General features: G+C 36.7%; 1 protein-coding gene across 1 annotated transcript; it reads right to left on the minus strand.

The window, feature by feature from the left end:
* Positions 1-2,947: 2,947 nt before the first annotated feature.
* Positions 2,948-3,974, minus strand: LOC108625369 (uncharacterized; the record flags this gene model as incomplete). The annotated part of the gene is made up of 1 exon (XM_018025345.1): positions 2,948-3,974. A coding segment is annotated over exon 1 (1,027 nt), but the record flags the coding sequence as incomplete, so codon positions are not given.
* Positions 3,975-10,629: the final 6,655 nt, after the last annotated feature.

Below are 10,629 nucleotides of genomic sequence, written 5' to 3' on the forward strand. Positions count from 1 at the left end.
TCTCATATAATGAGATATCACCTAGTAAGCCTCTTCCAACTTTATTTCTAAACAAAAACAAACTTGGTACATCAACAAACCCGTTCACTACTAATAAATTAAGAAAAACATATAAATTTTCCCCGAACATACTAAGTTTCTCCTCAAAATATACAGACCCATCATAAATCACGCAAACATCTTTTCCAGTTTTTCAAGAGTCATACCATACCTGCCCTTGCCATCTCACATTTACCGTTTCTAACCGATCCTTCCTTTTTACCAATTTCAGACCTTCAGCTAAATCCTGGCACTCCAGATGAAACACATAATTCAAAAGAAAAAATCTTTCCCTTATTTCACCCCCATTATACAATAACAAACAAATCTCAAGAATCCTATCGACCAATTGTTAAACATTAGTATCAAAGAACGCTCCACCATCTCTAAAACTCATTACAAACCCTCATGTTCCCTAATTCATATGTTAATCTTATTCTTCTGATTCATTCATTAAAGTCTCCCCCAGTTCTCTGAAAAGTTCCCTATTAATTATATTCGAGCTAAATCTGTTCTCCATCTCCTTACATCTCACGATACCTTGATTACCAACATCCCCTAATTAATAAACTTATTATTAATAAAAATTCCATACTATTCATTATCCAAAATTCCCACTACTATTCCATTAAGTGGAAATTCATTTTTTAAAAAGTTTTCCTTTAACAAACTCCTCCAATCCTAGTCCTCTCATTGCAATAATGCATCTCCCTTCATATAATGGTCTTATTCAAACCTCAACTATTCTTCCTTCACCGATAAAGCAGTCAACAGAATATTATACATAAAAGTTTCCCTCATATAACTTTAAAAATTCCTTAATAAAATTAATTAAACCCAGACATCATTCAAATTAACAACTCTCCCTCCTGCCTTATCTAAATAATTTCCCTTTCTTTAAACCCAAGAAAAACTAAATAATCAAATAGATTAGGAATACGTCATCTACAACGACTCCAATATTTGAAGAACAAAATCCTTCGCAAAAAACAAGCGTCCAGCAGATAATTCAATCCCCTCTTTACAATCCTATTGTCCGCTATGACAGACCCCCAATGCCTTAACCCTCTAGCTCATACCTGGTCAAAATACAGACGGTCAGACCTTGACCAAAACGGCATCCTGCCTCAGAGAAAAACTCGACAGAATCACATTTGTGAACCATTATACAAAAATCCGTAATATTTTTAAAAACAAACCTCCCTTTAAATTATAACTGTTAATACCAACGACCGGGTATAAAAGTACCGTGGTTCCAAATCCCAAAAAAGCACGTAAAAGGATTTCCAAATAAAATATCAAACCTCTTTGATAACAATTTCAATCAAACTCCTCCCTCTCAATACGAATACCAATTAAATAATTAATCAACTCTACTATACCTCCCGTTTAAATGGCTCCTCCTCAATAATTCATCTAACTGATCATATAATTATTATTGAATAAAAAGATAGATTAATATAACTTAATAAACATAATTATTATTATTATTATTATCCCAATCTGAGTTAATTCTTAACTAGATTCACAAATCTAAGAAACTTTAATGTTATTAACTAATTACAGTTAAACTTAACAACAATTTCAAAGAACTATTTCAAATGCATATTATTATCACCACCAGAAGAATTAAAAACTTTTCCTTCTAAATTAATAGTTTCAAATCAGGTCTCCTTGAATGACAAACGATTCTTCAATTCCCTTATAATAGACAACAATTAAACACCGTTAAACTATTATAGAACATTCAAAAATTCCATAATACCGTATACTCTTATTTTAATACCATATTACCAACCAACACTTATCATCTTCGACATTTCCAATCATTAACCATCTCTCCCTTCCTAAACCAATACTCATTTCATTGACACTCTTTATCTTATTAAAAATAATTAACCAATTAAATCTACGATCCCCAGATTCAATTTTCGCGCACCCAACCAAGCGCCCTCTGTATCCTCCTTTCATCTACCTGCTCCCCTTCAAACTATTGCTAACCACATAACCTACAAACGTCACTAGGAAATCCACCAACTTATCGCCCTAGTTTACTGACCCCGCGTTCTAGTTTAGACAAGGATAACACCAACCGCTCAATTTAAATATCATTTATTGCCCAAATTTTCCACAAGACTAATCATCTCTTTCTTTCAGACGTTTCGAATGAAACAAAACTCCTACATGAAATAGACCTGCCAGGGAAGGTTAACTAACAGCTCATTGTTGTTAATAAATAAAAAGAGGAACAACTGTCCAGAGGTACTCGAATGAAACTAAAAATAGAAGAAAACTCCTAATTAAAAGGTAATCTATACAATTATTTCGTAAGCCTGATTAAATATATCCTTTAATTTATACAACATGCCCAAAAACCGTTACTTTTATCACCTCAACCCAAGATCTTTCCTTAATTATACATACCAAGTCACCTCCTACTCCCTTTATTTTAACAACAAACTATATATAGTCTCCAACAACTTCTTAAATCCCGATTTCCCAGCCAGAAAAAGCAGTTCCACCATCCCTCTTAGACTGATCGGAAAACTCCATAGAAACTTCCTGAAATAAATTCTTATTTCTCTTAATTAAACAACAATACCTGCAACTCTATCCCATTGATCAATAGCCTTGAAAAATCTTATCAATTTCTCATAAGGTATTGAATCCAATGAAAGGTCCTGTAAGTCTAAGCTACCAAAAATCTCACGTCTTTTTCTAACAAATTTATCACAATGAGAAAGAAGATGTTTCACAGAATGTAATTCACCCGTGTCACAAGAACATAATCCACTTTCCCGGACTCCCATCCTATATAAATGATATCCCAACGGAGCGTGTCCCGTTAAGACATACGTTAGAATTCTCGCATCATTTCTATTCAATTTCAAAATCATCTTTGCCTTACCTATGCATATTTCACCAATCATCTCTCTTCCCTGCCTGCAAGTCGTCGTTTCGGACCATCTGCTAGCCAGTCGTGATTGTGAGAATTTCTTCAATTCCGATTTAAATCCTGCATACGATACCGGTAACCAAGGTTCAACCCCCGGTCTACCTTCCTTCACTACAAGCTTCGCCAATCTGTCAGCTTCCTCGTTACCAGAAACACCTCTGTGTCCCGGACACCAACTTAAAACTACCTTTCTATTAATCAGTGCCAATTCATTTAAAATTTCACAGCACTCCAGTGCAATTGCCGATCTGAAACTCGATCTCTCCATAGTCTTTACCGTTGATTCACTATCCGTAAATATAATAATATTTTCACCTCTTATCCCACTTCTGATTAAACCTTCCGCACACCTCAATACTGCTACAACCTCCGCCTGGTATACCGTTGCAAATTTACCTAAATATTCCGATCCACTCTCACCCGTTGATTCCGAAACCCATGCACAACCCGTAGCATTTTCTTCATCCTTGCTACCGTCCGTAAACCATGTATTCCAGTTTGCAAATCCCTCCAGCTTACCATTCTTCCACTCGTCTCTCCCAGGAATCATAGTCCTAAATCTTTTCCCAAAGCAAAACGTCAGACTGATCTTGTCGGTAGCAGCTTCCAAAACCATTAAAAGATTTCTCTCTGTTTCAGGTATACATTTTATTAAAATTGACGAGTGACCTCTGTCCGTCGGTTGCCATTTGCCCCAGTCACGTAACAACTTCGCAGTTCGTATCGCCACCTCTTCAATACGAAAGGAAAGCGGCGGCATCGCCAACATTGCTTCCATCGCTCTCATAGGAGAACTTCGAAACGCTCCCAAGATCCTTTTTAAACCCACATGCTGCAAACTTTCCAATCTGTTACAAATCCTTACGTTTCGTATACCTTCCCACCATATCAACGCACCGAAGAACAACCTCGGTAAGATGATGCAACTATAAATCCAGTGAGCCGCCGCCGGTGTAAGGCCCCAAGTACTTCCAACCATTCTACTGATCGTAGCCAAATTCTTCCTTGCTCTATTAACCGTCCTCTCTACCTGTATTCTCCAAGAAAGATTATACGAAAAAGTAACACCCAAATATTTTACCTGTTCTGATTTTACAAGTTGAATCCCATTTAATTTGATCCCTCGAACATCCAGCTTCCTCACTTTTCGCGTTACCACCAGTAACTCCGTTTTAGTAGGATTAACCGAGATTCGTCTCTGCACACCATTCCTCCACCAATCTCAGCGCAGAACCCATCAAACGTTTAGCAATCCTTCCATCCTCGTGCGTCACTACCACTGCAATGTCATCAGCATATCCCCAAACTTGAAATCCATTCAATCTCAATCTTTCCAAAAGCGAATCCACTGCCAGACACCACAGTACCGGTGATAAGATACCTCCCTGCGGACAACCCCTGTTCGCTAGTCCACCAGCAGTTATACCCCCAAATTCCGTAGTAATCAATCTATCCGACAACATCTTGTCAACCCATCTGATCACCGTCACATCTACGCCATGATCTGTCATTCCTTTAATAAAAATATCTTTAGGCGTTTGATTGAAGGCTCCCTCAATATCCATAAAACAGGCCACAGCGTATTGCCTCCCATAGAACGCATCCTCAAAGCATCTAGTAATACCATGTAAAGCTGCTTCTACAGAGAAACCAACTCGGAACGCATACTGCCTATCAGACAACGGAGACGACACCAGGACCACATCTTTAAAATATCTATCAATCTGCTTCTCCATCGTTTTCAGTAGAAACGAGGTAAGACTGATCGGTCTAAAAGATTTCGGAGAAGCATAATCCGACTTTCCTGGCTTTGGTATAAAAGTAACCTTCGTCTTTCTCCATAAAGCAGGAACATGACCTATTGCTAAACTAGATCTCATTACTTTTACCAAATGCTCTGAAATTAACTTCTTTCCTACTTTCAGATATCTGGGAACAACTCCATCAGGACCAGGTGCTTTATACGGCAACAACGTACTTATTGCCCAACCAATTCTCTCTTCCGTGATAATACTCGCCGCCAGACTCCAATTCGGTCTAACTGGTCTCATTCCCAAGGTATTTTCACCTCCAGCGTTATCATCTATATCCATCATGTTCAATGCTCCAGGAAAATGTTCCATAATCAAGGTTTCCAACGTTTCTCTAATATCTCTGGTCATCATACCATCCCGTTTTCTTAACAGTCCCAAACTATTCTGATCCACTCTTTCCAATACCCTATTTATCCTCGCAATTTCCTGCGTCTTTTTCAAACCACTACAAAAACCTCTCCACGAACTCTTTTTCGCCTTACGAATCTCCCTATTCAATCTCAACTCCGCTCTTCTTGCCTTGTGCTTATCCCCGCTTCTTCTCGTTCTCCGAGCTTTTCTTTTCAAACTTTTACCCCTCCGACTAAGATCCTGAAGCTTCGAACTCCACCACGGCAATCTACCATTGAACCCTTTCACCTTCTTTTCCAAAGCTTCGTCTGCCGCTTTCATAATAGCGTCCGTAATATATTCCACATAAGAGTCAATCTGTAGCGGTGTACCATACTCTTTAGGAGATTCCCTTAGCTTATCCTTCAGACTATCCAAGAACTTCTCAACATTCAACAACTTCTTATCACTAACAATCCTATTGATAGGAACTCCTTCTATCAACAATTTAAACGAGATAAATCTATGGTCCGATAACGATAGGTCATCTAAAACTTTCCATTGACTTAATGCCGATCTAATCTCCAGCGAAACCATCGTAATATCTAGCGTTTCCTCTCTAATCGAGGTACTAAACGTCGGTACCGAACCTTCATTCAACCAAGTCAACCCATTTATATTCATAAAATCCAAAAGTTTCAAACCTCTGTTATTTATAACCGAACTTCCCCATAAAGTATGACACGCATTCGCATCCGCTCCTACCAGCATACTGATCCCCTGTTGAACACACCAATCGACCAGCAAATCCAATTTCTCTGATACCGGATCCCTCCTGTCATACGGCATGTATACAGATACAATGATTAACTTTGAGAGACGCGAGCGTTCATTATTCTTTTCCATTAGAACCGTAGTGATATCCCTGTCACTGAATTGCGGCAATAACACCGGCTTAATTCTACCAGTATGCACTATACATGTTCTCGGCCTTCCATCATTACAGTTATACAAAACGTTACCTGTCATTCCCAAGCCCTTTATCTTATCATTTACCGTCCACGGCTCCTGAATCAACGCTATATCAATTCCATCCTTCACCATTAAACTTGACAATGCACCTACCGCTGCCCTTGTCCTGTGTAAATTAATCTGTACAAATTTCAGGTATCCAGCCATTCTCACCAAGAAAATCAAGCAAAACCGCCAGTCAAACCGGAACCAAAAATTTTCCAAGAAGGACAAAAGGAAATTCAAATTTTTATAAAATCTCCCTCAGTTAGACAGACAGCAACCAATTCGAGCAGACAAAGTCAATATCGATCCTACTACGGTCCATTGACCTTTACCATTCCAAAATTCCCTCCCTTCCTCTATCCTTAACAGCATAAAACTCTTGTTAATGAAAAGAGCGTACAAAAGATGACTTTATTTTAGGTTCAATAAAGCCGCGAACAACCGCTAGGTTCCTACAGTATCCCCTATAGATCTGATCTCAAGATTCTCCTTCACCTTTCACTTCCTTAAAAGGCAACACAAATCTAGATTAATTATATTTAAATCTTTTTCTTTTATTCTCAATATTCTAATACCGTAACCCCTTGTACTACCTCAACCAGTATTACTCCACATTCAAAGCCTTATCCAACAACGGTAAGAAACCAAACACAGTCTACTTAGAAACCTACCTAACCATCTCTTATCCCATCACACTCCTACTCTCTCAAACTCGTACCAAATCAAACTACTATATCGACTGTCCAAACTTCCTTCCTTTCCATGCGTTTCACCGACTATAACTGAATCCCTCCTTATCCAAATGAACCCGATTTATTCTATATTCTGCTCCAATGATTATAAAGAGCCCGTTCATTAAACATCTAGCTAGACACCATACACAATACCCTTTTTATACTAAAAATTCTCAACTAATAATAAAAGAAAGTACAAAGATTTTTTACAAAACGTGACTAGATCCTTGACAAGTAATCAACTTCCATCAAGAAACAACTAACTCAAATTTTATCCATTATATGCCTTCTTTTTATCGCTTAACAATTAACAAATGAATAAACCGATTATTATTAAGATTAAATAAATCAGAACAACCCAAAGGATCAAATAATTAGAAAAACAACCTCTTCCAAAAATAAAAGTGCTATCCTAAAACAAAACTTCCTTCGTTCAATTAGAAATATTTTCTTTAAAATTTTCCAAATAATAATCGTGTCATAGCCCCAAACACTTCATATTGGGCTTTCTACATATGTAAAACAGTTTACATTCGACTAAACATCCTGCTAACGACCATAGACAGAAAAAATTTTCTTTTTACTTCCTCTCCCTTTTATATCGTTCACAAGCAAATCTGAGCAAACTAATTAACAATTAATAAGGACCAGCACACGCAAGTCTTTATTTATGAAACTATTTCCTCTTTTTACCAAAACTGAAATATGCCTGCATCAACAATAGTCAAATCAAGACAAGGTAACAATAATGTAGAATCCAATCCCTTTACAGAACACCCAGCTCATTAACAATAAACCAACCAAAAATTTTGTAAAATCTTAATCAACTGAACCTCAGTTCAGCTTCATCTTAATACTCACAACCAAAATACAATATATGTGTATAATAATCCCTATATATTTTCCAATCTTTATCAAAACCCAGCCAATTATAAATTAAAAATATCAGAATCTTCTTAATGACAAAATGCAGCAGTAAACATAAACCACACACCAACAATTTCTTACAGCTTACACAATCATCAATTAATATCAAACCTTTACAAGCCCTTCTCTATCATTTCATACTTAATTAAATAAAGACAAAATTTTAGACAATTATCAACAAGCAAAATAAATCAAAAGAATTAATAAAAAAACTCCANTAAATAGCTATATATATTCAATATAACAAACTTTACTCTCCTACTTTCTTTAGAAAGGCAAAATCAGGCAGTGTATTCAATCATATATTTCATGATAGTAAAACCTGAGTTAAGATCCATAACAAACACACCAAAAACCATACAAATCATTCAGCACTCAATAACAATAACGAAATACAGTCTTAGTTCACAGTTCTCCTTGCTTTTCCTTTCTTTCGTATAACTAAATATTAGTAATATTAATTTGGTATTAAGCCAAATCAAATCAATAGATAAGTACCACTCTCATCGAATTAAAGATCATAAAGCACAATATAACTACAACAATTATACCTAAACTTCAATTTTAACAACTATATATCAAATGAGCCGTATCCCAATTCTTTAAATGAAATTCCTAATACTTATATATCAAAACTATTTACTGTAGCTTATTCTCTTATTATAAAAATCTTAAAAGTCTCATACAAAGTTTCCTTAATAATAATAATAACAAATAAACCTTATTTCATTAATAACAGATTCAACTCAATCAAATGCATACCGTTCAGCATACAATTAATACATACATTCTCGCAGTACGAAACTAAACCAGTTACAAGATCGATAAACTTATCTATTAATACACAGTAATACTTATTACTACACTCCTCTTACAATATATTCAATTATAAAACATCTAATTCCTATTAACAATAATATTCCAATTGTTTCTTCTCCACAGCAGCTACCCTCTTCCTTGCAGAGAATGTTCCCACTTTAGTCCGTTCACCAGTTCTTTCTATGTTGATTCACCTCGGTAGAAAATATTCCTAATTCCTCAGCAATTATCCCATCAGCAAGCTTCCCAAGAACACAAACAGTTCCGTTCACTTTCCGCCGCTCTCCCAATAAATGATTGTTTCTAAAAAAGGCATAAACTCCCCCAAAAACAAACTCCTTTATCATAAATCAATATTCATAAAAATATTTTCATGATCCGTAACGGACCGATAATATGTATCGTTTGATATACGAGTGATACTTCTCGTAGTACCTGGGTTTCGGGAGGTACCCCCGGTCGCTTCTTTTCTTTTGCGACACAATGGCATATAGCACTTCTTGGCCAAAGGCTCTTTTCTTATTTCTTTATGTATCCGTTTTACGAGTGATACCCTCGTTGTGCCTTTCTTTTAAAATGCGAGTGGCACACTCGCTGTATCAGTTAACGAGTGATACACTCGTGAATTCAAGAGAACTCAAACAAACTGCAATAACGCAGAATAGAGAAGTCTTTCTAAATTTTATAAGTCACTTTCCGTAACTTATACATCAGGATTTATTCAAAGAAGAATCACGAATACCCCACAAAAAGCACCAGTAATCAATTAACAACTACTCCCTAGTACTCGTCAAAATAACAATACCAGATAATTACTTAATCGAACCAAACATCATACGCCGTACCCCTAATTATTCAATAACCCAGTCTAACACCTCACCTGTCAAATATTCAAAATCAAACACTCCCGAACTGTCAAATCAAGAAGTAAGGTTATGTAGCACTACAAATCCCTTTTTACATTACTATCAAATTTTCCTATAACCAAAATTTTCGATCACCTCTGCCACAATAATCAATCCACGATTCACTCTCACTTTCCCCGCTATCATAAATTTTGTTCAAATCAAAACAGACCTCCCACTAAGTTTGACAACTCTAACTAAACTTTATATAACCTCCCTTTATTCACACACTAGCGCCCCGATACTAACAAGACCGTGTCAATGAAATAAGACAGACAACATCAAGGTTCAACCTACTGCTCAGAGATGGCGCCCTCATCAATTCACTAGCCACACATTCAACAACAAATCAATAAAACCAACTGTAATCTAACTAATCAACTAAAAATTAAGAACACTATTCAGAGACTAAGCTCCTAAAAATTATAAATTAACCAAAAACCCGCTTGCTTCGACAGTCACTACTCCCATCACTAGAGACAACCTTTAACACAACGACCCTATACCACTTCGCGCACGCGCTCTTTCAAATCGCCACCTCGGAACTTTTACATAGAAAATAATAGAAATCCTTAATAAATCCTCAATCTATTCACACTCTAGCACTTTCTAATAGATTAACCGATATGACCACACTCCCCTTTTTCACTGAATCCCTTTTAAAACACAATATAAACTTGCAGACACGCAAGCAATGACAAAATGGCGTCCTCACTGAACCACTCGCACACCTCGAACTTTAAACACAAATTTAATGAGAATCCTCCAAGAATCCATAAAACGAACAATTCCTATGCCGTCCAGAAGTTTTCCCAGAACAAATATTAATCTTCTTCCCCAATATTTCCTTCTCTCCGACCCGGAAACAGCTCCCAAAATACGGCTAACGAACAATGGCGTCTATACATGCAAGCACGTGCTCTGAAATCAAAGAGAACGTAATTTCCCAAATTCCGGCCTAATTCCGCCGGAATTTTCACTCTGCACTTTCACTTCCACTATATAAAACGATACGAGCATAAATCGCGAAACACGCACTCGAATTTCCGCGAAAAACTCGATTTCAAGCGGGAGCGACTCGCGACGCG

The sequence above is a fragment of the Ceratina calcarata genome, unplaced genomic scaffold, assembly GCF_001652005.2.
Source record: "Ceratina calcarata isolate Rehan_Ccalc_2016 unplaced genomic scaffold, ASM165200v1 scaffold1192, whole genome shotgun sequence".
Lineage (NCBI taxonomy): Eukaryota > Metazoa > Arthropoda > Insecta > Hymenoptera > Apidae > Ceratina > Ceratina calcarata.